This window comes from Lithobates pipiens, unplaced genomic scaffold (assembly GCF_037356315.1).
Source record: "Lithobates pipiens isolate NorthernLeopardFrog02 unplaced genomic scaffold, aLitPip1_a1.2 Scaffold_27, whole genome shotgun sequence".
NCBI classification, from domain to species: domain Eukaryota; kingdom Metazoa; phylum Chordata; class Amphibia; order Anura; family Ranidae; genus Lithobates; species Lithobates pipiens.
The window spans coordinates 118,653,446-118,681,354 of NW_027507788.1; the positions used below are offsets into that span (position 1 = coordinate 118,653,446).

A 27,909-nucleotide genomic window follows, 5' to 3' on the forward strand; every position below is an offset into this window, starting at 1 on the left:
CTGGTTACCTTATAAGACCTAGATACCGGGGGGGGGGGGGGGGGTCAGCGACTGGAGGAGATGTCCAATTTTTCAGGAATCCCTCCTCACAGGAGTAATACCCTGCCATTCACCTTGCTTTCACCCTGGCAACAAATGATTCCGGGACCGCCGACAGAGCATTCATATTCATCGCAAGTGCAGGGGAACCAGTTGCTATCATAGGGGTGTCTGAGGAAGAAGTGCCTTGAAAAGGCACGCTGCGGGCGTTCCCACTCCTTATCAATAAACTTATCAAAATAAAATAAGTTAGGTAGGGAAACACCTTAGCGGTGCAGATCGGCTTGTGGAACCTGAAAGGAATCAAACATCTGCAGATGCCCCAGCTGTATCCTCTATCCCTCTAGCACTTTTCTGTGCTAAAAACGGACACAGAGGTTTCCTCCTCACTGTCTGGCGGGTCATGGTCCTTGACCTCTGAAGTCAAGAACAGGGACCGCCTGCCACAGCGGGACCCGAGTCTGAAACAGAGCTTTCCCTGGCAGATGGGGGGAGGGGTGGGGTTTTTTTTTTACCCACCTTGCCCCCCGCATGCCTCTTCCACCCTGTCAGCAAATTATTTCAGGACCGCCAGCAAGCATCCATGGGTGCCGCAGGTGCAGTGGAACCAGTTGCTATCATAGGAGTGTATGGGGAAGAAGCGCCAACATCCAACGCCATGTCTGACCCACTCTCGCCTGTCACCCGGGACCTAAGGCAAGAGACAAAACATGCCTACCCTCCTAGCTGCCACAGACTGAGGGGCCCCCGCAGGACTCACCACCCTGATGCAGGCATTGTGCTGTGCTCCTGTCCGTTCTCCCTTCTGCCTTCCAAATCACGGGATGTTCTGTGTCAGTTTTGCTCTGTTCCTGGTTTAAACAGCTGCGCAGCACTAGAGAACTAACAGACACCGTCCCTGATGACCACAAGAACATGACCGTGGTGACAGGAAAATGGCCACGATTCCCGTGGCGAACAACCCCCCCTGCACGAGCCAAACAAAGGCAAATGGCCATGGTTCCCGCGGAGAATGTTCGCCCCGCATGGCGGCAAATGAAGTTGAAAAACTAAGTGATAACCAAAACGAACAACCAAAGTTAAAACGGAGGGATAAACGATCTGAACAAACGAACGCACAGCACAACCCCCTGCCAGGACCCAGAGACCAACCAGAGGACCCCAGAGCCAGGTACATGCTCCGCACCCCCTATGCCCAGCCACAGAGCACCCCCTTAGAATGCGGAGGAGGGAAAGAGGCAGGGAGAGAAGAAAGGGAGTGAGAGAGACCCCTAATTGACCTCCCAGGGAGTGCCCAGCTGCTCTAACCTACCTAAACAGGTGGAACCATACTTACCCCTGCTGCAGGGACTGCTGGACACACCCAACAGACAGACCCATCACCCGAGCAGTATTGGGTGGCTGCCAGCCATGGCACAATGTGACTAAGACAGCAGTAGCCCGGTCATATGTGTGCCCTGGAGCATATAGCTCACGGGTTGCCTCTGCAACAGATTGGGGCCTGTCCCGGCTGACCCAGCGTGGAGCTAAGGTCTTCACGCGCTCGATGGCCAGGCTGGGGAGACTACCAGGATCTATATTATCCAGCCTGTCACCCAGCCTGGCTTGTTGATCGTAGATCACAGGAAGCAAAAAATAAAACATTTCAAAGACCACTGGTCCCCACAGGGAGCCAGGTCCTTTTCCTAGACTACGCAGAAAAAAACTGAGCTGCTGGAAGCAGAGTGAGGGGTTATAGCCAGTAGGACCGCCTCCTGGGCGGTACTATGCTTGTTTTTTATGTGTTCTGCCTAGTCCTCTCCTAAAGGTGGCGATATAATCCTAAGGTCAAGATTAAAGTGCTGTGTCCATCAATGAACAAAAGACAAAAGGTGTTATGGTCAGATGAGACTAACATTTAATGAGTGGGCAATTATTGCAAAGCCTAGATGTGCAAAGTTAGTAGAGACATATCCCAACAGACTAAAGGTTGTAATTAAAGCAAAATGCCATTTAACAAAAAACTGACACAAGGAGATGATCCTTTTTTTAACTCAGTGATTCTGTTTTTCATATTTTTTTATTTTTTTTTATGACATGTTGGTGTTAAATCTTTCACTTGGATATTAAAGAATGTAATGAGTATATAGAACTGGATAAAACCAAAACTGTGTGTCTTAATTTCAGGCCGCAATGCAACACAATTTGATTATTTTAAAGGGGGTCATTCTTTTCTATACCTACTATAACCCATAATAATGAACTCCTCTTATTTGCTCCTTTTTGATCCCTTAACCAGTTGCCGACTGCCTCATGCCGATTTACGTTGGCAGAATGGCAAGGACAGGCAAAAGGGCATACCTGTACGTCTCTTTGAATTTGCCCCCTAGTGGGTACGCCACAGCTGCGTCCCCATGGGTCCCGCAAACTGAATGTTCGCCAGTGGCCTGCGATTGTGGCGAGAAGAGGCAGAACGGGGAGATGCCTATGTAAGCAAGGCATTTCCCCGTTTTTCCTAGCAACGTGACAGGGATCTACTGCTCCCTGTCATCGGAAGCAGTGATCTTTGTCATGTTGTAGTGAACCCACCCCCCCTACAGTTAGAACACACCTACGGAGCACACATAACCCCTTGATTGCCCCCTAGAGTTTAACTCCTTCCCTGCCATTGTAATTTATACAGTAATCAGTGGCTATTTGTAGCTCTGATCGCTGCATAAATGTCAATGGTCCCAAAATATGTCAAAAATGTCTGATCTGTCGCAGTCCCGATAAAAATCGCAGATCGTCATTACTAGTAAAAAAAAATAATATAAATGCCATAAATCTATCCCCTATTTTGTAGATGCTATAACTTTTGCTGAAACCAATTAATATACACTTATTGCGATTTTTTTAACCAAAAATATGTAGAAGAATACATATTGGCCTAAACCGTGGAAGAAATTTGTTTTTTTATATATTTTTGGGGGATATTTATTACAGCAAAAAGTTTAATATATATTGCTTTTTTTGTCAAAATTTTCAGTCTTTTTTTGTTTATAGCGCAAAAAATAAAAACCACAGAGGTGATCCAATACCACCAAAAGAAAGCTCTTTTTATGGGAAAAAAGGACAATAATTTTGTTGGGGGGACAAGGTTGCATGACCGCGCAATTGTCAGCTAAAACGATGCAGTGCTAAATCGCAAAAAATGCTCTGATCAGGTAGGGGGTAAGTCCTTCCGGGGTTGAAGTGATTAAATATACATTTGACAAGGTTTTGTTAAATCTGTTCAATAGGTTTAAAAATTCCTGTTGCTCCTGCCCAAAATCTAGAGCAGGGTTTCTCAACCAGTGTCTCTCCTGAGTTTGCTAGGAGTTCCTTGAGCAATGAGCAGTTTCTGCCTCTCACATAAGTTCCCACTGACACCATTGATCTATTTAGCTATCTGTAAGGGGGTAAAATTCTTCCTAATGACCACAAATGTAAGGAGCATTCTTCCCACTGACCTTCACAATAATGTATCATGGGTTCTAGATATAGTTATTTTTTAGCAGGGTTTCCCTGAGACCAGAGAGTTATTTCAACGGTTCCACCATGTTGAAGAGAAACGCTGAACTAGAGCTTTCTTGTGTTCTGTCCCCTCTAAGGTGTTATATCAAGCAGTGTTAGCAGCCTCGCTGTGGTTACCTTTCACCATGTTATAGATATGAGCAGAGAAGAAGGTTTCTGTAGTCTAAACACACTTGCTGTCCCAGAGTCACAACACTGCTCCTCCATAGATACAGTATAATGAATGAGCATTGTCATTCTGCATTATGCTGATTACATTATAATACTATTCATGCAAATAAAAGTTACACTGAAACATTATTTTCAGGACCCTCGTGGAAGTGTGGTGAAACTCTGTAAGTTCTTAGGAAAGCAGTTGGATGATGCTCAGATTGACTCCGTTGTAAAGCATTCATCTTTCAACAGTATGAAGGAAAACAAGATGTCTAACTGGACTCAATTAACGTCTGACATTTTAGATCACGCAAAAGGCTCCTTTTTACGTAAAGGTATGTGGATAGAATTCCAAGTGATACTCACTTGCAAAGGAAGTATAAAGAACCTGAAGCCTAAATAGTTTTTTTGTTTTGTTTTGTAGAGCATAGGGATTCGTTAGATTCCCTGTAGTAATTCCTGTCCTGGAAACACAAAAGGAAAGGAGATAAAGTGTCTTCAAATTAGGGGTCTTTATCTCTTATGCCGCATACACACGATCAGACTATCCAGCGGACTTAGTCTGGCGGACAAACCCCCGGTCCCCACCCCCTTTCCTGACCGGCCGGGTTGCGTGCTTGGATAAGGGTCTGATATGGACCTGGGGGGACCCCCACGCCGTTATTCTCGGCGTAGGGCTTCCCCTTTAACTCCATAGCAGGTGACGGGGCCAATGGCGCCTCCTTCGCTGGTCCCAGCTACCTGGAGCCGCGCTCAAAATGAATGGACTTTTCTCCGTGCGGGAAACGTCCGTTAATTTCAAAAGGTATGGCGGACTAGCACACACATGGCCGTATTGTCCGCCGGACTGCGAGTCCGGCGGACATATTTTGGTGCAAAAATACTTTCTTAGTCCGCCAGACTTTTGGGTAAAAAAAGTCCGCCAGAGCCCACACACTTTTCCACCGGATTGTTTGATCATGTGTACGCGGCATTAGGGCTCGTTCACACCAGCAAGCACACGTTATGGTCTGTATAAACGCTGGTGTGTGCAATGCGTTGTTATGCATCACAATGCTTACATGTTTTATTTTTTAACTTTATTTAAAGGTAACGAGAAAACAATTAATGCATGCAGCTCGTTGTGGCACGCTGACATGCTGAATTTTTGAGCAATTCATCCCAAAGCACATGTATGGAATGTACAAGGCCCATGTGTTGAGCCTGCAATGGTCAGTGTGAATCAACATACCTGGTGTGAACAAGTCCTTAGACAGTTGTCACCATAATGGATGTCTCTAGTAAAAGGTTTTTCTTGTATTTCTGTTCTATGGCTGACTGTAAAATTCTGGCATTCCCATCACTTTCTGCTCAATTAAAAGCAGTCACTAGGACTAAGGCCCGGTTCACACTAGTGCGATGCCAGCCATCGCATATGAATTGCACCGTATTGCTGTGCAGATCACATGCAATGTCTGTACGATGCGATTTCAGCCATACAAACTGTATGGCTAAAATCACATTGCACTGCACCAAAATGGTGCAGGACCCTTTTTTTGGTTCGGACTGGAATCGGATCGCATGGGTATTCACACCCATGCGATCCAATTCCTGCACCATTTCACAGTTCGCACTTTGATCTGCGAACCGATCTGGGGGTGTCATTAACTTTAGATCGACACCCTCAGAAATTTCCAAATCTCAGCATGAACCACTGTGCGGTTTAGGTGCGCACTGGGTAACAGGGTTCCCGCATCGCACCAGTGTGAACTGAGCCTAATAGAAAGTGTAAATTTGCACCATCAAGCTCAACATACAGCAGGTAAATACACTTCAGAAGAGGTGTTTAATGGGCAATTTGATCACCTTGTATAAATACTCAAATGGTCCATATAGTAAACTTGGTGCAAAGTTGTTCACTTTAAGGTCATTGCAAATGAGAAGGTGGCACCGTTTGCTTTTGGAGAAAACAAGGTATACCCTCCACATATAGAAAGGATTTTTCACAGTAAGATTTGTAAAAATGTAATATAGACTTTCCCCTTGTATGGTCAAAAGTCAGGTCACTTAATTTTCAGCCACGGATCAAATCCTGCTCAGTGCATTTTGTCACAGCTGCAACAAAAGGTCCCTGAGGGTCCCTATTTTGGGTACCATATTGTTTCTCTAGTTATCAACTAACTTGTCCACTGGCTCATATTGTTTCTCTGTCGGTCACTGCCAGAACACCTCTCTGTCCTAATTCATTACTGTTGTACAGGCTTGAACCCTTCCAGTTACAAACCAAATATTAAATACTTTAAGTTATAGCAGGAAAACACTAAGGGCCATATTCTCCATTCCTAGGGAGCTGGCAGGGCCAGCGCTAGACTATTTTGCACCCTAGGCATGATCAGCTACTCACATGCATCCCCCCCTCCCCCCCAAGAAAAACGTAAACATTTTTAAAAACAGTAGAACATTTTAAAACAGCCTGTAGCTCAGGTGACACAGTCCCTCTTTATATCACCTGATAACATTGATGTTTCTCTGGACACTGGACTTTGTGTAATGCCCAGAAGGGGTCTGGCGGTGTGCCGCACTGGGATCACAGAAACCTTGGTCTCTGGATGTCCTGAGTGCTGAGCCCTGACATCAGCTCTCACATCCTGGGCCTACTATGGAGGTGGACAGTAAGTTGGTTCGGTGTAAATGCCGGTTTCTCGGAAGGTGGGGGGAGGGCCTAGTGGAGTACAGATAATCGGTGTCCGATCCCATTATTCATCTCTTCTCTATGGACACCACCAGCCCACTAACCAGAGATCTCCCGGAATCTACTTTGATCTGGGATTTCTCTCCTCAGTGAAGGCCGAATTAGAATGATGTAAGAGGAAGGGGAGAAGACCACCAGTGCCCTGGAGACCACCCAACTCCCACCATCCTACCTACCCAGAAACCAGCAGAAAGTTGGGAAACCAGCAGCTGTGGCTGCACCCTAGGTGGCTGTCTAGTTCGCCTAGGGGTTATGCTGGCCCTGTGAGCTGGTACCTTTAGTTGGTGACCCAACAAGTCCACCCAAACCTGAAATAATATGCTTATGCCATTCATTCTGCAAAACTGCGTTAAATTATATTTGTTAGAGTGTTATGTCTTTTATTTGTTGAGCCTAGGTTTAACTTAAAGGTTTGTTTGCCTTTACTGAGTTTTGCCATAAACATCACTATGCATCACATTGTCCTCAGTATGCTGTTTTGAAAAAGAAGCCTTACTTTTTCATCTGCCTATTTCAATGCCCTTCCCTCCCCATCCTGCAGATGTTAGGACATACTGAACCATGGATGTGCAACCCCAGAAACTCACAAATTAGCACTTGGCCTTTTTCCGTACCCAGGCATGTGCAGTTCACACTCTGACACAGTTCAGCATTCTGCAAGAGTGAAAGAGAGAAGACTGCGATGTGTGGGAAGGGAACAAAGCCATGTGCTCATTTGTGCAGAAATTACAGCCATTGTCTGTGGACAAAAAAAACCTGAAGAGCTTGGGAGGAGATCCTGTACTAGCTATCCAATGTTAGTACAGGGATCTCTTCCGCTGAGCCATTGTGATCTGACAGGGGGATTCCTGCCATACACATGGGCTGAATGTCGATACCGCCTGGTATTTGGCTCGTGTGTATGGCCCTTTAGATTTTTTACCTTTTGGTCCAAGGAAAACCAAACTTGATGGGGGAGTTGCTGTGACATAATTGAAGCAGTGTAATTAAGTCATAATTAGGGATGAGCCCACAGTTGGAGACGAACGTAAGTTCGACTCGAACATAGGGTGCTCATTTTTTTTTTTAAACGAACCGAACATATGGGGCGTTTGCGGGAAATTCAAGCACCCCGGAACGCCCCATAATGCACTGTGAGATCGTTCTGCTGAGAGAGCCATAATTGGCCAAAGGCAGGGTGGCTCAGGGGGACTAAGTCCACTCCCCACACTATATAAGACTGCTTACATAGCGGCCATGTGTAGTGTTGCTGGCGTGGACAGAGAGATATCTTGAGTTCAATTAAACTGGCAGGTTATTCAGTTATATATATATATATATATATGTGTGTGTGTGTGTGTGTGTAGACAGTCTAGCATATGTGCATATGTGCATATATATATATATATATATATATATATATATATTGTAACCTGGGGGACAGGTAGCAGGTATAAAGCTCCCTGGGATGAGCAGTTTCTCAGGCACAGATACCAAATCCAGAGATGAAGTGACAAACAGTGCTGTGTTTATTTGTGTTATATACAAGTCAATATACAGGTGCTGTACAGTGTTCCAGAAAACAAATTAAAGGGCAAACTAGCAAAACACAAATCCTAGCTGTGTCACGGCTCTAACTATACAATCTGCAGGCCCTCACTACCAGGCTAAACAAGCCTAATGCTTGTCAGTCTCTACAAAAACTGCTTAACAGCTTTTACCAACCTTACTCTCTTCACAGACCAACTTTGTGTGTATGTCCCAGGCAGAGAGCAAAAGCTGTCTGCTCAGGTGAGCTTAAATGAGCCTGGGGAAGAGGACCAAGACCCGAACTGGATCATGGATCACAGATTCCTGAATGTGTATGAGAGGAGCCTGGGAGAGGTATAAACCCTGAACAGGACTTTTCCTGGCTCTCTCTGGGACGCCCCCCTTGTTTCAAACCCAGGGTTGGAACAACTGTGGCCCAACAGGAGTGAACACGGGACAGGGCATCTACATTCCCCATCTCAACACCTGGCCTGTGTTTTACGGTGAAGGAGTAATCCTGTAGAGCCAAAAACCACCGGTTCACCCGTCTATTAGTCTCCTTCTTTTGGGCCATCCATTTCAGGGGAGCATGGTCAGTTACTAACTCAAACTGGTGCCCTAACAAATAGTACCACAGCCCACTTTATGGCTAAACATTTCTTTTCAATGACTGCATACTTTTTCTCATGGTCATTGAGCTTTCTGCTTAGGTACACCACAGGGTGTTCTTCCCCATTGTGTACCTGCGATAGTACTGCCCCGATACCAACATCAGACGCATCCGTCTGAACCAAAAAATCTTTGGAGAAATCGGGGGGAGTACAGTACTGGCTGTGCACAAAGAGCCTTCTTCAGGACTTGGAAAGACTCCTCTGCTACTGAGGACCATTTCACCATTACAGAGTCTTTACCTTTCGTCAGGTCTGTCAGAGGGGCAGCTATAGTTGCAAAATTTGGAATAAATCTTCTATAATACCCCGCAATGCCAAGAAAGGCCCTGGCCTGCTTCTTGTTTGCAGGACGTGGCCACTCCTGGATGGCTTCTATTTTACTCACTTGAGGTTTTATGACACCACGGCCAATAGTGTAGCCCAAATACTTGGCTTCCTCTAGACCAATGGCACATTTTTTGGATTTGCCGTAAAACCGTCTTTGAAGAGAGAATCAAGGACAGCCTGGACACGAGGCAAGTGAGACTCCCAGTCAGCGCTATATACCACTATGTCATCTAAATAGGCTGCTGCATATAGTCGGTGGGGTCTTAGGGTCCTGTCCATGGCCCTCTGAAATGTCGCGGGGGCATTTTGCAACCCAGAAGGCATTTTTTTATATTGAAATGAACCCTCCGGGGTCACAAATGCAGTCTTTTCTTTGGCGCTATCAGTCAGGGGTATTTGCCAATACCCTTTTGTCAAGTCCAAAGTGGTAATATAGCGAGCTTTGCCAAGTTGGTCTATAAGTTCGTCTACTCTGGGCTTTGGGTATGTGTCAAATTTTGTCACTGCATTAAGCTTCCTGAAGTAATTACAGAACCTCCAAGTGCCATCCGGTTTTGGGACTAACACGATGGGGCTAGACCAGTCACTATTGGATTCCTCAATAACATCCAGCTCCAACATTCTTTTAACTTCATTGCTCATGTCTTTTCTCCTCGCTTCAGGAATTCTGTATGGTTTGAGCTTGACACGTACCCCAGGTTCAGTAACAATATCATGCTGAACTGGTGAAGTCATGCCAGGTAACTCTGAAAATTTCTCTCTATTCCTTATCAGGAATTCTCTAGCTTCCTGTTTTTGGGAACATGACAAGGTATCAGGAATTGTGACCTCAGGGATCAGAGGGGACTCAGTACCCTTAGGCGTTACCGGGAGGGATCTCGCAGTTAACGCCATTCTATCTTTCCAGGGCTTTAACAGGTTTACATGCTCTGGCTTCCTTTTTCCTGGTTGATACACCTTGTAGTTGACTTCCCCAACTCTTTCAATTACTTCAAAGGGACCCTGCCACTTAGCCAGGAACTTGCTCTCAACAGTAGGAACCAACACCAGGACCCTGTCACCAGGTGAGAAACCCCGGATTTGGGCCCCCCTGTTGTATATTCTCTGCTGGGCTGCCTAGGCCTGCAGTAAGTGTTCTTTTACCATCGGCATGATTGCTGCAATCCTCTCCTGCATTTGAGCGATGTGCTCAATGACACTTTTATGGGGTGTCTGCTCCCCCTCCCAAGTTTCTTTGGCTATGTCTAAAAGTCCCAGAGGGTGTCTCCCATAAAGCAACTCAAATGGAGAGTACCCCGTAGAGGACTGGGGAACCTCCCTGATGGCAAACATCAAGTATGGTATCAGGAAGTCCCAGTTTTTCCCATCCTTGTCAACAACCTTCTTTAACATGCTCTTTAACATCTTATTGAAGCATTCCACCAAGCCATCCGTTTGAGGATGGTACACTGAGGTTCGCAAATGTGTCACCTTAAACAACTTGCACAGCTCCCTAGTTATTCGCGACATAAATGGGGTGCCCTGGTCTGTAAAGACTTCTTTAGGAATGCCCACCCGACTGAATACCATAAACAGCTCCTTGGCGATGTTTTTAGCAGAAGCGGTGCGTAAAGGAACCGCTTCAGGGTAGCGGGTAGCATAATCCATGATTACTAGGATATGCTGATGACCCCGGGCAGACTTGGGGAGTGGACCCACAAGGTCCATGGCAATCCTCTCAAAGGGAACTTCAATAATAGGTAATGGCACTAAAGGACTTCGGAAGTGGGGTAGTGGGGTTGACATCTGACACACAGGACAGGATTGACAATAATTCTCAATATCTTTCTGTACCCCGGGCCAGTAAAACCTAAGCAACACCCTTTCAGTATTTTTTTCAACCCCTAAATGGCCTCCTAGCAAGTGCCCATGGGCAAGTTCCAACACCACCCGTCTGTATGGCTTAGGGACCACCAATTGTTCAACCACTTCATGATTCATTTTACATACACGATACAGTAAATCCTCACTGCTGCTGAAATAAGGAAAACAGGGCCTGTCCCCTGGTTCGACAGGTACCTCATTAATCACTATTACATTTTCCCAGGCCCTGGCAAGGGTCTGGTCTTTTCTTTGCTCAGTACCAAAATTTTCTTTGTGCACATTGAGGTCAGCAAACTCCAACGTAGGCTCGGATTCAGCAAACGGCTGTCCAGCTCTACTAGTGGTGGGGACTTCCTCAGACTCCTCCAGTTCTCCTGCCAAAACCGACAGAGGAAAACCCGGGGAGCCCTGAGAGGAATCCCCTGCACCCACCTTGTCAGTAGTGGCCAGGAGTTCTGGCTCTGCCACTGAGTCAGGTACTGCGACCGGGTCGGCCCAATCCCACAGTTCTCAAAACTTAGGGAAGTCTCTACCAATGACGGCCTCGTGCACCAAGTGGGGGACAAGTCCAACCTGATGGGTCACCATACCTAAGCCAGTTTTAAACCAAACAGTGGTTATAGGGTACTCCCTGGTATCCCCATGAATACAGGTCACAGAATTTTTTTTTAGCATGACAATTCACAGGTTCAATCATTTCAGCTGTAACCAAAATCACTAGACTTCCAGAGTCCAGCAAGGCTGTAATAGGCTTATCATTAACAGTCATTTGGCACATTGGTGTTCCCACATTTGGCGCTGCAGCGCATGAAACAGCTGCAAACATAGACTGTCTCCTAATGAAAAAAATTCGCACTGCATCGGTTCATCTGTCAATGGACAATTTGCTGCAACATGTCCCAGTTCTTGGCAACGAAAATACCTGACGCTTCCCCAGTTTGGTTTGCTGACAGGCAATGGCTTCCCTTGTTTGGGACGCCAAACTTCAGTCCTGGCAACAAAATTCCTCCCCTCTATTTCCTTGCCCTCTTTACCACCCACTTCCCCTGGAACAGTCTTACCAGTTGCCTGGGAAGACCGTGGCTTTGGGTGGAAAGTCCGCGCAGTTGTAGGGGTGGTGACCAGGTTTTCTGCAGCAAAGTACCTTTCAACGAGTTCCACCAGGTTGTCCACCGATTTGGGGTCTCCTTGACTCACCCACTTCTGCAGAGGAATCGGTAGTGACCTCAGGAACCGGTCCATGACCACACTCTCCACTATTTGTGGCCCAGACAGGGACTCCGGCTGTAGCCATTTCCTCACCAGGTGAATTAGGTCGAACATCTGCGATCTTGGGGGCTTCTCCCCTTGAAAGAACCAGCTGCAGACCCGCTGTGCTCGAACTGCCAAAGTGACACCAAGTCATGCCAGGATTTCCCGTTTGACCTTTTCATAGTCTCCCACTTCTGCCGATTCCAAATCATAGTAGGCCTTCTGCGATTCTCCAGAAAGCAAGGGAGCAACCAGTCTTTCCCACTGGGTTTTAGGCCAACCTTCCCTCTCAGCGGTCCGCTCAAACATTATCAGAAAGGCCTCTGGATCATCATCTGTAGTCAGTCATCTTAGAAAGAAAGCGACCCACATGGATGGCTGAGGGCTTGTCTCCATCATCAACTTAAGCAGGTGACCACTGTGCTAGCGTCTCCACAACCTCCGTCAAGGTTTTCCTATCCGCTTTGGCATCAGTGGCTAGCTGTTCAAACAGCCTCTGCGCTTGCTCCTGTGCGATAGCATTAGCTTGCTGTAGTGCAGCATTTGTTTGCTCCTGTACAGCACTAATCTGTTGGAACAACGCCTTGGTTTGCTCCTGTGCGATAGCATTAGCTTGCTGTAGTGCAGCATTTGTTTGCTCCTGTACAGCACTAATCTGTTGGAACAACGCCTTGGTTTGCTCCTGTGCGATAGCATTAGCTTGCTGTAGTGCAGTATTTGTTTCCTGCTGTGCAGCGTTTGCTTGCTGTTGTGCATCGTTGAGTACAGCGTTTGTTTTCTGCTGTGTAGCGTTTGCTTGTTGTTGTGCAGCATTGGCTTGCCGTAGTTCAGCATTTGTTTGCTGTTGTGTAGCGTTGGATATCATCAATTGTTTTAGGATTTCCTCCATGTTTTAGTCACTCTAGGTACTGGCCTTTTAGGTAGTAACTTACTACAGCTGGTCGCAGCCTCCACCATATTTAATCTGGGGGACAGTTGGCAGGTATAAAGCTCCCTGGGATGAGATGATGAAGTGACAAACTGCTGTGTTTATTTGTGTTATATACAAGTCCATATACAGGTGCTGTACAGTGTTCCAGAAAACAAATTAAAGGGCAAAGTAGCAAAACACAAATCCTAGCTGTGTCACGGCTCTAACTATACAATCTGCAGGCCCCCACTACCAGGCTGAACAAGCCTAGCGCTTGTCAGTCTCTACAAAAACTGCTTAACAGTTTTACCAACCTTACTCATTTCACAGACCAACTTTGTGTGTATGTCCCAGGCAGAGAGCAAAAGCTGTCTGCTCAGGTGAGCTTAAATGAGCCTGGGGAAGAGGACCAGGACCCGAACTGGATCATGGATCACAGATTCCTGAATGTGTATGAGAGGAGGCTGGAAGAGGTATAAACCCCGACCAGGACTTTTCCTGGCTCTCTCTGGGACACTCTGCTACGATATGTTATACAGTATATATAAATTCATATAATCAGTGTTTACCCTATATTCAGTCAGTGCAGGGAATAATATATATATAATATATAGTGAGAAAAGTGAGTATACCCCTCACATTTTTGTGAATAACAGTCACTCCTTCCGTAGCCCCACCATCATGCACGGAGGAGTCCCCAGAATTATGCGACCAGTGATGGGTATATGCAGCTGGAGGATGCGTAGCGATTTGAAGGCTCCGATGTTGGTTCACAGGTTGAGGAAGGGAGTAACATGAGCCTCGAGAGAGGGGGTGCCACAGAAGGACAAGAAACTGGCAGTCATGTTCCCCCAGCTGCAGTATACTGCCAAGTTTGCTTCAGTGATAGGTGGGAGGGGATGATGAGGTTTCTTGGGTGCATGAGAGAAGAGAGGAGGAAAGTGAGAAGGAGGAGGAGGAGGCACAACTCCAAAAAGGCAGGATGTCCTCTAGGGGGCAGCTTAAGGGCAGCCACCCTATTGCACCACACTGCAGAGCTCTGCAGGTGCAGGGCGCTTCTGACTCCCCGCTGACTTTTAAAAGTTGCTTGGTGTGGGCCTTTTTCAAAACATGTGCAACAGATCGCACCGTTGCTGTTTAAAACCTGTGTCTGAAGCGGATCAATCATGACCAGACATTTGACAACCTGCCATGCAGTCCATTGTCAACAGCACTTGAAAAATCATCATAGAAAAAAGTGGACTTCTCTCTTCATCTGGGATCTCCAACCCTACTATACCTCCAGTCCTCTCAAAAACCTCCACTGAGAGGAATGAAGGTATAGCAATAGGTGTCTCAAATAATTCCAGCAAATCTGCCAGCAGTACACCACCAATTGATTTTAGCAGGCAAATTTCCGTAAACTTTAAAAAGACCGTAAAAAGAAATTTGGTCCCAGCCATCCATATGCTCAGCATCTAAATGCTAGCTTGGCCAAATTGCTAGCACTGCAACTGCTGCCTTTTCAGCTGGTATACTCTGCCCCCTTTCGTGAATTTGTGTAATGTGCTGTACCTCAGTGGCAGGTTCCAAAACGCCATTTCTTTTCACAGAAGGCCATTCCGGCTTTCTACCGGCATGTGGAAGGCAATGTTTTGGCCTTGTTGGACAGGGAGGTCAGCAGTAGGGATGAGCCGAACACCCCCCGGTTCGGTTCCCACCAGAACTTTCGAACGGACCCCAAATTCGTACGAACTTTAGAACCCCATTGAAGTCTATGGGACTCGAACGTTCGAAATTAAAAGTGCTAATTTTAACGGCTAATATGCAAGATGCTGTCCTAAAAAGGGTTTGAAGACCTGGCTCCTGTCCCAGGGGACATGGGTCAATGCCTAAAATGTTTTTAAAAATGGCAGTTTTGGCAGGAGCACTGATTTTAATGAAGATTAAAGTGAAAAAAAAAAGTTAAATATTTCTTTAAATATCGTGCCTGGGGGGTGTCTGTAGTATGCCTGTGAAGTGCCACGTGTTTCCCGTGTTTAGAACAGTCCCTGCACAAAATGACATTTAACGGAAAAAACATAATTTAAAACTGCTTGCGGTTTTAATGTTATATCTGGTTCCTGCAATATGGTTGAAAATCATTGAGAAAAATGGCATGGGTAGCCCTCCCTGCCTATTACCAGCCCCTTTGGGTCTTGTACGCATATTAAGGGGAACCCCGTACCAATATTAAAAAAGGAAATACGTGTGGCCCCCAGGCCATATATATACTCAGAACAGCAGTATGCAGACGGTGCAAACAAGACAGGGACTGTGTAGGTTTGTTGTGTTAAGTTGAATCTGTTTGTAATTTTCAACTGGTACATTTTTAAAGTGTAGCTCCAGTCAAAAAAACGATTTTTAAGCTTTTTGGAAAACATAGGGAAGGGTTATCACCCCTGTATAATTTGTTTTGTCGTCCATCTTTTTTCATCTCACTTGCTGTTGTCTCCTTCCGTTTGCAAGTAGGAGATGTTTGTAAGTTGGATGTTTGAAAGTAGGGGCCTGCCCTATATGCTCTGCAGAAATGGCGGAACAAGGTGTTGGTTTTGCCACAACATTGTAAGCCCTCAAAGTGACTCTTGGTGGGCGCTAGAGCGCCCTGCTGTGAACGATTATATCAAGAATTGTAATTACATGCCATTGTTGAACAGTGGTAGAAAAATTTACCTTTGGTGGTTGTGGTGCTGGTGCCACAGTCCTCACAGTTACTCTGGGTGGGCACAGGAACAGGCCCTCCTGTGAAATATTATATCAAGAATTGTAATTACATGTCCCTGTTAAACAGGGGTTGAAAAATTGGGCCTTAGGCACTGGTGCTGGTGCCACGACACTGCAACCTCTCCCATATACTCTAGTTTTAGTGCAGGAATTAGCCCTGCTGCAAAGAATTGCATCAAAATTTGTAATTAAACGCCCCTGTTAAACAGGGGCAGAAAAATTGGGCCTTAGGCACTAGTGCTGGTGCCACCACACTGCAACCTCTCCCATATGCTCTAGTTGTAGTGCAGGAATGTGCCCTGCTGCAAAGCATTGCATCAAAAATTGTAATTAAATGCCCCTGTTAACCACTTGCTTACTGGGCACTTAAACACCCTTCCTGCCCAGACCAATTTTCAGCTTTCGGTGCTCTCACACTTTGAATGACAATTACTCAGTCATGCAACACTGTACCCAAATGAATTTTTTGTCCTTTTTTTCCCACAAATAGAGCTTTCTTTTGGTGGTATTTGATCACCTCTGGGGTTTTTATTTTTTGCGCTATAAATGAAAAAAGACCGAAAATTTTGAAAAAAAACGCATATTTCTTTGTTTCTGTGACAGAATTATGCAAATTATTAATTTTTCTTCATAAATTTTGGCCACAATTTATACTGCTACATATCTTTGGTAAAAATAACCCAAATTAGTGGATATTATTTGGTCTTTGTGAAAGTTATAGAGTCTACAAGCTGTGGTGCGAATCGCACAAAATTGATCACATCTGATGTACTGGTGGCCTATCTCGCTTCTTGTGACCCGAACAAGTCAGGAAAGTACAAATACCCCCCAAATGACCCCTTTTTGGAAAGTAGACATTCCAAGGTATTTAGTAAGAGGCATGGTGAGCTTTTTGATGTTGTCATTTTTTTCCCACAATTCTTTGCAAAATGAAGATTTTTCATTTTCTTTATTTTTCTCCACAAAATTGTCATTGTAATAGGTTATTTCTCTCACGTGGCATGTGTATACCACAAATGACACCCCCCAAAAAATTCTGCTACTCCTCCTGAGTATTACAATACCACATGTGTGGGACTTTTTCACAGCCTGGCCACATAGAGAGGCCCAACATGCAGGGAGCGCCATCACGTGTTCTAGAAGCATAAATTACACATCTAACTTGTTGACTATTTATTACACTTTTGAAGCACCAGGACAATGACACGTGACACTGATGACAGATGGCACTGATACGTGGCAATGATGACACTTATACGTGGCACTGATGACACGTGGCACTGATGACAGATGACACTAATATGTGGCACTGATGACACGTGGCACTAATACGTGGCACTGATGACACGTGGCACTAATACGTGGCACTGATGACACGTGGCACTAATATGTGGCACTGATGACACGTGGCACTAATACGTGGCACTGATGACATGTGGCACTAATACGTGGCACTAATACGTGCCACCGGTGACAGATGGCACTAATACGTGGCACCAATGACGCGTGACACTGATGACAGATGGCACTGATAAGTGGCATTGATGACACGTGACACTGACAACAGATGGCACGTGACACTGACAACAGATGGCACGTGACACTGACAGGTGGCACTGATGACAAATGGCACTGATACGTGGCACTGATGACAGATGGCACTAATACGTGGCACTGATGACAGATGGCACTATGTGGCACTAATAACACGTGGCACTGATGACAGATGCCACTTATACGTGGCACTGATGACAGATGGCACTGGGGACAAATGGCACTGACAACAGGTGGCACTGGGGACAGATAGCACTGCGGGCAGGTGGCACTGGGGTGGGGTGGATTGCACTGGGGTGGATGGCACTGGGGTGGATGGCACTGGGGCGGATGGCACTGGGGCAGGATGGCACTGGGGCAGGATGGCACTGGGGGAGATGGCACTGGGGCGGATGGCACTGGGGCAGGATGGCACTGGGGCAGGATGGCACTGGGGGGGGCATGGCACTGGGGGGGGGTGGCACTGGGGGAGGATGGCTCTGGGGGAGGATGGCACTTTTTTTAAACTTTTTTTTTACTTTTTTTTTTTTTTTTCTTTTGTACACTGACGGCTGCTGCAGCCGTTCTTCTCTCCCCTCTCACACGCTGTCTGTGTGAGGAGGGAGAGCGGCGCTGAGAGATGATCTCATATGTTTACATATGAGATCATCTCCCATTGGACATGCCGATCACGCTGTAAACGGCCGCTGTGATTGGCCGTTTACAGCGATCTGTGTTTGCCTGTCCCCGGGGGACACGGCAAACACAGAACTTCCGCGATGCGCGCCCGCGGCGGCACGCATTGCGGAAGTAAACACCAGGCCGTCCAGGAACGGCCAGGCGAGGGAAGCCGCCCGCCCTAAGGCCGTCATTCGGCTATAGGGCGGGCGGGAAGCGGTTAAACAGGGGCAGAAAAATTGGGCTGATGGTATCCCCCAGAACCAGAAATGTTCTTCCAACATATCAGCGGAGGAGGAAGAGGATAGACAATCAACATAACAGGACAGTCACTCAGCATCAGCATAGGCAGTCTTGAGGGGATGTGATATTTCAAAAAAAATTATTCGGTTACATCAGCTTCAGGTGCTTGGTAGCTGTGGGTGATCCAAGACTGATTCATCTTGATGAAGGTCAGTCGATCAACTGATTCGGTGGACAGGCGCACCCTGTGATCGGTAACAAAGCCACCAGCAGCACTGAAGGTGCGTTCCGAAAGAACGCTGGATGCAGGACAGGCCAGTAGCTCAATTGCATACTGTGCAAGCTCTGGCCAGTGATCCATCCTCAAGACCCAGTAAGCCAGAGGATTTTCGGTGGGAAAGGTGTCCAAGTCTGACCTTGTCCCTAGGTATTCCTGCACCAGGCGCTGGCGATGGTTGCTGGAACCGATCATACCTTGGGGCTGCGGACTAAAAAATTGTCTGAAAGCATCGGTCAGACGGCCACCTTCTCCACCGCTCCTTCTGACCGATGCCTCAGCAACAGTTTGTCCAAGACCAGGAGTTTGTAACCTCCCAGTCTCTGGGAACGCATTGCACAGACCTTTCTGCAAGGCCTCCCGGAGATGTCTCATCCTCTGCTCCCTCTGCGATGGCAAGATAAGGTCGGCAACCTTACCCTTGTTGTATAGAATACCTCTGCGCCAACCAACCGAACAAGGAAATCGGAAACTGCTGCGAACACTAGGAAAGAGCTTTGCCTACTCCGTAAATGTTATCAACTATAGATGTTAGTGTCGCGCAGTGTGAGAGAGGATGGGGTGGAGGGGGAGGAAAAGGGGAGGGGAGGGGGAGGGGGAAGGGAAAAAAAGAGAAAGAGAAATGGGGGGGAAATGGACAAGGGGGCTAAAAAGCTTAAGGTGAAAGATAGTAGAAAATAGCTAGAGATATGGATAGTGACTGAATGTGAAAGTGCTTTTAAACTTATAAAGTGCGTAATGAGCTAGGTATAGAAGTAATGATAACAATCATAGGTTAATACCTAAGCATAGGAATAGTATATGCATACACTCTAATATTAATCAGCAAAAATGTGCAAAGCTGCGATATAGCATGCCAAGTGAATGTATAAATAAAGTGACAATCCTAGGTCTATGACCATATAACAGAAATCTATATGCAATCACTTAAGTGAGAATAAGCACAATACAATATAACATGCCAGGTGAATGTGAAAAATAAAAACAAATCTCAATAGATCCAGTAAACGTTAAGAAAATTATGTATAAAACATGAACTGATATTCCATGCAGTGCATTAAATTGTGCAAATAATGCTAGCAGCAACACTAAATGTGAATATTGCAAGTGACAAAAATGAAAGGGGATAAAGTGCTAGTAGTATGTATTATGTAAATGAAATTTTCAAAAAATATAAACGTGCAACATTCTGGCAAAATAAAAGTTCTTTGTTTCAAGCTCCAGTGTCGGTGTTATCATGCAAACATATAGGTGCAGTGGCTTTTTCTTTCTTTCATCCAATGAGTGAAAGGATGTGCCCTTACCTCACGGCTGTGAGGTTACAGCCTTATTACAATATTGATGTATGTATCGCTCCAGTTCTATAGCCTTAGGGTGGGTATACCTCACAAAATATAGAGATGATAATCCATAGTGTAGTATTTAAATGTAACCAATTTTTATTAAGTTATAGTGTCAGGGTACTCACATTATGGAGTAAACATATACAGCGGTATGTAAAACAACGAGCGGTGCGTTCCAGCGTCCTTCCCGGTGTCTCTCTCTCTTCCTTCCTTATGCGTATTCGTCACCGTCACGTGACTTCTTCAGGGGTGTATGCATATACTATTCCTATGCTTAGGTATTAACCTATGATTGTTATCATTACTTCTATACCTAGCTCATTACGCACTTTATAAGTTTAAAAGCACTTTCACATTCAGTCACTATCCATATCTCTAGCTATTTTCTACTATCTTTCACCTTAAGCTTTTTAGCCCCCTTGTCCATTTCCCCCTATTTCACTTTCTCTTTTTTTCACTTCCCCCTCCCCCTCCCCTCCCCTTTTCCTCCCCCTCCACCCCATCCTCTCTCACACTGCGCGACACTAACATCTATAATTGATAAACCTTACCCTTGTACCGTGGATCAAGGAGAGTGGCCAGCCAGTAATGGTCCCTCTCCTTGATCCGAAGAATACGAGGATCCTTCCGCAGGCTTTGCAGGATGAGGGAGGATCAGGGAGGCCATGCAGCGTAGGTTAGCTGAGGCATTCGGTCCAGAGTCCTCTGGGTCACTAAGGACAACATTTTCTGCAGCTACCTCCTCCCAGCCACGTACAAGTCCACGGGTTTCTTGGGACTGTAAATCATCCCTACAAGACTGCTGCTGCTGCTGATGCTGAGTGCCAGCCTCCCCTTACATGCTGACACAATCCTCCTCCTTCTCCTCCTCCTCCTCCTCATCCTCTTCCTGTGTGATGGGTGGCACAGCAGGAACACTGTCTGGATAAAGGGGGCCTTGAGAGGCAAGGAAGTCCTCCTCTTCCTGCCTCTGTTCTGCCTCAAGTGCCCTGTCCATTATTCCACGCAGCGTATGCTCCAAGAGGTGGACAAGTGGTACAGTGTCACTGATGCATGCACTGTCACTGCTCACCATCCTTGTGGCCTCCTCAAATGGTGACAGGACAGTGCATGCATCCCTGATCAAGCCCCACTGGCATGGTGAGAAAAAACCAAGCTCCCCTGACCCTGTCCTGGTGCCGTAGTCGCACAGGTACTCATTGATGGCCCTCTGCTGCGTGTGCAGCCGCTGCAGCATGGCCAACGTTGAGTTCCACCTGGTGGGCATGTCACATATAAGGCGGTTCTTGGGCAGGTTCAACTCCTTTTGGAGCTCAGCCAGCCGAGCACAGGCATTAAATGATCAGCGGAAATGCACACAGACTTTCCTGGCCTGCTTCAGGACATCCTGTAAGCCCGGGTACCTGCCCAAGAACCGCTGCACCACCAGGTTAAGGACGCTACACAGGGCACATGGGTCAGTTGTCCCTGTCGGGGGGCGGAGAGGAAGTTGGTGCCATTGTCGCAAACCACCATTCCTGGCTTAAGCTGGCGTGGCATCAACCACCTCTCGGCCTGCCCCTGCAGAGCTGACAAAACATCCGCCCCAGTGTGGCTCCTGTCCCCCAAACAAACCAGCACTAGCACGGCATGGCATCGTTTTGCCTGCGTACTTGCGTAGCCCCTGGAACGCCTACGGAGCACCGCTGGTTCTGAGGACAGAGCACTGGAAGAGGCCATGGAGGAAGAAGAAGAGGAGGGGGTGGAGGAGAGAGGTGTGTCACAAACAATAGTAGCATTTTGGAGGCGTGGTGGCGGAACAACCTCCAACACTACTGCACCTTGTCCTGCATCCTTCCCAGCTGCCAGAAGAGTGACCCAATGGGCCGTGAAAGACAGGTAACGTCCCTGTCCATGCCATGAGTCAGCGGTAATATGCACCTTACCGCTGACCGCCCTGTCCAGCGAGGCAAGGACATTGCCTTCCACATGCCAGTACAGAGCCAGAATCGCCTTCCATGAGAAAAAGTGGCGTTTGGGGACCTGCCACTGAGGAACCGCACATTGTACAAACTCACGGAAGGGGGCCGAGTCTACCAACTGAAAAGGCAGCAGTTGAAGTGCTAGCAATTTAGCCAAGCTAGCATTCAACCGCTGGGCATGTGGATGGCTGGGAGTGAACTTCTTTCGACCGGTCCAGCAGCTGGGGCAGGGACATTTGCCTGCTATAATCGGACATGGGTGTACTGCTAGCAGAGTGCCCGGAAGCACTTGGCTGTGACACACCTAATTCTACACCTTCATTCCTCTCAGCGCAGGTTTCAGAGAGGACTGAAGGTCTAGTGGGGTTGGAGATCCCAGCTAATGAGGAGCAAGGAGAGGTCCGCTTTGTTCTTTGGTGTGGGTCTTTGAGGTACGCTTGCCAACGAGCTGCATGGCAGGTTAACATAGTTACATAGTTAGTAAGGTTGAATAAAGACATCAGTCCATCCAGTTCAACCTGAGTGAGTGTCTACAATTGTCCCTATCCCTTTACATTGCACACTCACATTGGTCCCTACCCTCAAGGAGCCACAATCCAAGATCCCCAGTTGTATACTAGGGCCAATTTTAGACAGAAGCCAATTAACCTACCTGCATGTCTTTGGAGTGTGGGAGGAAACCGGAGTACCCGGAGGAAACCCATGCAGGCACAGGGAGAACATGCAAACTCCAGGCAGGTAGTGTCATGGTCTGGTCAACATATGTCTGGTCAAGCATGTGGTGCCCAAGCGGCTGATGTTTTGGCCACGCGAGATACGCTTGAGACATATGTTGCAAATCGCAGCGGTGCAATCTGATGCACTCGTCTCAAAAAAGGCCCACACCAAAGAACTTTTAGAATAACGCGCAGAGGCAGCACCCTGCACAGGCGGAGCTCTGCGGTGTGATTCAGTCGGTGTGCTGCCCCTAAGCTGGCCCCTGGAGGGCATCCTGCCTCGTTGGACATGTGCCTCCTCCTCCTCCTCCTCCTCTCTCCTACCAGGCACCCACGTGGAGTCAGTGCCCTCATCATCCCCTCCCTCTTCATCGCTGGAGCAAACCTGGCAGTATGCTGCAGCTTGTGGAACATGACTGCCAGATTGCTGTCCTTCTTGAGCATCTCCTCTCTCTGCATTCACGCTACTGCCTTCCTCTAGCTGAGTGTCATCATCAGAGGCTACAAAACACTGGGCATCCTCCTGGAGCATGTACCCAACACTGTGCTCAAAGAGTTCAGGAGACTCCTCAGGAGGACGTGGTGGGTCTAGGGAAGGAGTCACTGATGATGACATTGAGAGGAGGGAAGACGATGCGTTGGCAGCTGCTTTGCTAGTACCCTGAGATTGGGTGAGAGTTGGATGAGGAGGATGAAGAGAGCTTGGTCATCCACTCTACAAAGTCGTTGGCATGTTGCGGCTCAACATGTCCCGCTGCCGAAAAGAAGGACAAGCGTGTCCCATGGCCACGTGCTGATGATGACGATGCACCGCGTCCACGACCAGCACTATTGTCTCTAGACACAGAGCCTGCTTGCCCTCTTTTATCGGCGCACGCCTGTCTGCCTCTCCTTGCTGGCCTTCCAGACATGTCCTGAAGGGAGTTGGCAAAACGAGCAATTGGGTAGTGTATATTGTGCTGGAGGCACACACAACTTCCACTAACTCCTGCAGATGGCAGATGGCTCAAATAGAGAAGAGCTATGTAGGTGGATATAGCGGTGTATACTGGGTTCAGAACACGCAGACAGCACACACAATCTCCTACCGCTGACTGCAAGCTCTATTTAAAACGAGCAAGATAGTTAGCTATATAGGTGGATATAGCGGTGCATACTGGGTTCAGAGCACGCAGACAGCACGCACAAGCTCCTACCGCTGACTGCAAACTCTATTTAAAATGAGCAAGATAGTTTGCTATATAGGTGGATACAGCGGTGTATACTGGGTTCAGAGCACGCAGACAGCACACACAAGCTCCTACCGCTGACTGAAAGCTCTATTTAAAACGGGCAAGATAGTTTGCTATATAGGTGGATATAGTGGTGTATACTGGGTTCAGAGCACGCAGACAGCACTCACAAGCTCCTACCGCTGACTGCAAGCTCTGTTTAAAACGAGCAAGATAGTTAGCTATATAGGTGGATATAGCGGTGTATACTGGGTTCAGAGCACGCAGACAGCACGCACAATCTCCTAACACTGACTGCAAGCTCTATTATAAAAGATAGATATATCGCTAGCTATATAGGTGAATATAGCGGTGTATACTGCGGTCAGGGCACACAGACAACAACCACTACAGAAGAGCAAGAACAGAAAATCGGCTGATAAAGATCGGTGTATACTGCGTTGAAGGTACACAGAACACCCACTAACTGCTACAGACGCCAAGATACTACACAAGGCCGCCGCGCTGGCGGCCTTATATAGTGTGGGGCGTGTACTACACAGCCTGAGCTATGATTGGCCACAGGCAATCATAGCGCGAACGGCCCATAACGTTCAGAATTCGCCGAACGGGAGAACAGCCGATGTTCGAGTCGAACATATGTTCGACTCGAACACGAAGCTCATCCCTAGTCAGCAGTAAGGTTCATGTTACCACTGACTCCTGGTCCAGCAGGCATGGCCAGTAACATTACCTTTCCTTCACAGTTCACGGGGTAACTCTGCTGGCAGCTGGGAAGTATGCAGGACAGGGTTCAGTGTTTTTGAAGCTTGTTCCGCCACCACGAATCCAAAATGCTAGTGGTGCTTCTGCCACAGCTCTCTCCTCCACCCACTCCTCTTCTTCCTCTATGGCCTCTTATGCAGACTTTTCCTCTGAACCAGCATTGCTCCGTAAGCGTTCAAGGGGCTACATAAGCAGTCAGGCTAAAAGATGCCATGTGGTGCTTGAGTTGGCCTACCTAGGGGACAGGAGTCACACTGGGGCAGACATTCTGTTAGCTCTGCAGGGGCAGGCTCAGAGGTGATTGACAACATGCCAGCTTCAGCCAGGAATGGTTATATGTGACAATGGCACCAACCTTCTCTCCTCCAACAGGGACACTTGACTCATGTTCCATGTTTAGCAAACATCCTGAATTTGGTGGTGCAGCAGTTCTTGACTAGGTACCCAGGTTTACAAAATCTCCTGAGGCAGGCCAGAGAAGTCTGTGGTCATTTCCACCGGTCATACAATGCCAGTGATCGGCTGGTTGGCATACAAAGGGAATGCAACCTGCTTACCAGCCACCTCATTTGTGATATGCCCACCAGGTGGAACTCAATGTTGGCAATGCTGCAGCGGCTGTACACACAGCAGAGGGCCAGCAGTGAGTACTTGCGTGGGTATGGCATCAGCAGAGCTTGGCTTCTGTTTGCCACGCCAGTGGCTACTGATGAAAGATGCATGCACTGTCCTGTCACCATTTGAGGAGGCCACAAGCATGGTAAGCAGCGACAATGCATGTATCAGTGACACTGTCCCTCTAGTCTTCCTGCTGGAGCATGCTCTTTGTGTAATCATGGACAGGGCACTTGAGGCAGAACAGCGGGAGGAAGAGGAGGACTTCCTTTCATCTCAAGGAACCCTTTATCTAGATAGCATTCCTGCGAGCCGGCCAAACACACAGGAAGAAAAGCGCTTGTCCACAGACTCCGTTGATAGGCTCACATTCATGAATATAAATCAGTCTTGGATCAGCAGCTATCAAGCACCTGATGCTGATGTAACTGATTGAATTTGCTATGGATCTGGGATCCCTTTGTCAGGGCTGGCTTAGCCCTTCCTCCTCTGTGCTGGCTGCTCAGCTGTTGGCTAAGTGCCAGCTCTCTTTCCACAGTTACCAGCTGTTCCCGATGATGCTTGCCTGACCTGCCTATTTAAAGCCTTCCAGCTCATTTCTCCATTGCCTTCATGTTGGTCAAATCACTAGGAACCATCTCCTGCTGTTTGTTTCAAGACTGGCTTGCTGGCATCCCTCTTGGCTTCTATCCTGCTTGCAGTTGCTCTCCTTGGATCCCTGACGTCTGGACTGGCTGATTACCCGATCTGGTTTAAGAACTTTGGACTGGCTGACTACCCGATCTGGCTACTAGACTCTGGCTATGCTTGACTACGCTTTTTCCTATTTACCTTTTTATTTTTATTAATAAACAAGTGTGATTTGATTGTACTTCTGTCTCTGTCTGTTTCATGGTTCCTGACAGTACGTGAAGGCCATGAATTCAGAAGATACAGTCAATCCACTTGTTGGTAATATTTTTTTCCAGATTGGATGAGCAAGACCACATGGATCAGTTTGCCTTGGCGTTACAAATGCTCCTGAATCGCACGGCTCACCTGGAATCCCCCATGGTGGCTGCTCCAGTACAACCTGAGTTGCCGGCTGTCCCTGCTGCTGCGTCAGTCTCTGTGTAGGCACCTGCCTCGAGTATTACCTCTATAAGAGGTATGTCTGGTTCTGCTCCGCTTCCCCAGCGATTTGGGGGCGATCCAGTTCAATGCAGAGGGTTTCTCAATCATGTTGAGATATACATCGAAATGCTGCCCAGGCGTTTCCCATGGACGGAAGCAAAGTAGGTTTCGTGATATCTTTGCTTTCTGAGAGAGCCTTGGCCTGGGCTAACCCTCTATGGGAGACGCAAAAACCTGTTGTCTTGAGTTACCCTCAGTTTGTGGCCTCCTTTAAAAGGGTTTTTGATGTTCCCGCATGCTCCGCTTCTGCTGCCAAGTGCCTCATGTCCATCAAACAGAGTACGAGAACTGTTGCCGACTACGCCATTGAATTCCATACTCTGGCAGCAGAGGTTGCTTGGAACAATGAGGCCCTCGTGGCTGCTTTTTCTCATGGTCTCTCGGATTCCATCAAGGATGAGATAGCAGCCCGAGATATACCCACTGAGCTGGAGAGCTTGATCTTGTTTGCCATCCTCATTGGCTCCAGACTCAGAGAAAGACTTTCTCTTAAGGAGCGCTTGCGGAAGCCTCTTGTATGTTTGCCTCCAAGCTTTGTAGTCCCACCCATGCCTCCCTCACCTCCCATGCCTCCTGGTACCGAGTTGGTCAGTGAAGATGAACCCATGCACCTGGGCTTCACGCGTCTCTCTGCAGATGAGAGAGCCTTTAGGAGGAGGGAGAGATTGTGCCTTTATTGTGGCCAGGCAGGTCACTTTTTGAAGTCTTGTTCTACCCGTCCAGGGAACGCCCGAAACTTTAGGTCCTGTCATGGACAGACCTTAGGTGGCGTTGTTTCGTCCCCAGTTATCCAGAAGTCACCCTTTCTTGGGCTGAGTCGTCCATCAAGATACAGGCTCTAATCGACTCTTGGGCTGCAGGCCTGTTCATTGATGCTGCATTTGTTTTGCAGCACTCGATTCCGCTGCAGCAGCGTGACACTCCACTTGCCATTGAGGCTCTTGACAGGAGATCTTTACAGCCTGACCATGTGAGTCATGAGACGGTTCCGTTGTCCATGGCCGTAGGGGCTCTTCACCATGAGATAATCCAATTCCAAGTTATTTCCTCACCCAGATTTCCGCTGGTTATTGGTTATCCTTGGTTACAGAGGCACAACCCCTCTTTTGATTGGGTCCATGCTGAGGTTCTCTCCTGGTCACCACAATGCCGTGAGACATGCTTCCTGAAGGTATCCAAGGTCCTGTGCACTGCTTCACTCCCCTCCCTGCCGGAAGAGTACCGTGATTTTGGCGATGTCTTTGATAAAGGTCAAGCCGGTAGTTTGCCTCCACACCGGCCTTATGATTGCGCAATTGACCTTCAGCCTGGTGCCATACCTCCTCGTGGCCGGGTTTACCCTTTATTGGTCTTGGAGGATAGGGCCATGGAGGAGTATGTTGCTGATGCACTTTCTCGAAGTTTCATTCCCAAATCCTCGTCTCCTGCTGGTGCTGGTTCTTCTTTGTGAAAAAGAAGAGAGGTGAACTGATGCCTTGTATAGATTGTAGGGGTCTCAATCGTGTCACGATTAAGAATGCCTACCCGATTCCATTGATTACAGAGTTATTTGACCGCCTCAAGGGAGCAACGGTTTTCACAAAGCTTGACCTTAGAGCGGTATACAATCTTGTGTGCATTAAGGAGGGCAACTAGTGGAAGAC

The 27,909-nt window shown here is 47.4% G+C and overlaps 1 protein-coding gene across 1 annotated transcript in view; it reads left to right on the forward strand.

Annotated features, from left to right (window-relative positions):
* Positions 1-27,909, forward strand: part of LOC143934094 (sulfotransferase 2B1-like) — a 179,119-nt gene that overhangs the window by 120,514 nt on the left and 30,696 nt on the right. The window contains exon 6 of the mRNA XM_077457407.1: positions 3,881-4,061. Within this exon, the coding sequence (XP_077313533.1) occupies positions 3,881-4,061 (181 nt within the window). The remainder of the gene's footprint in view (positions 1-3,880; positions 4,062-27,909) is intronic.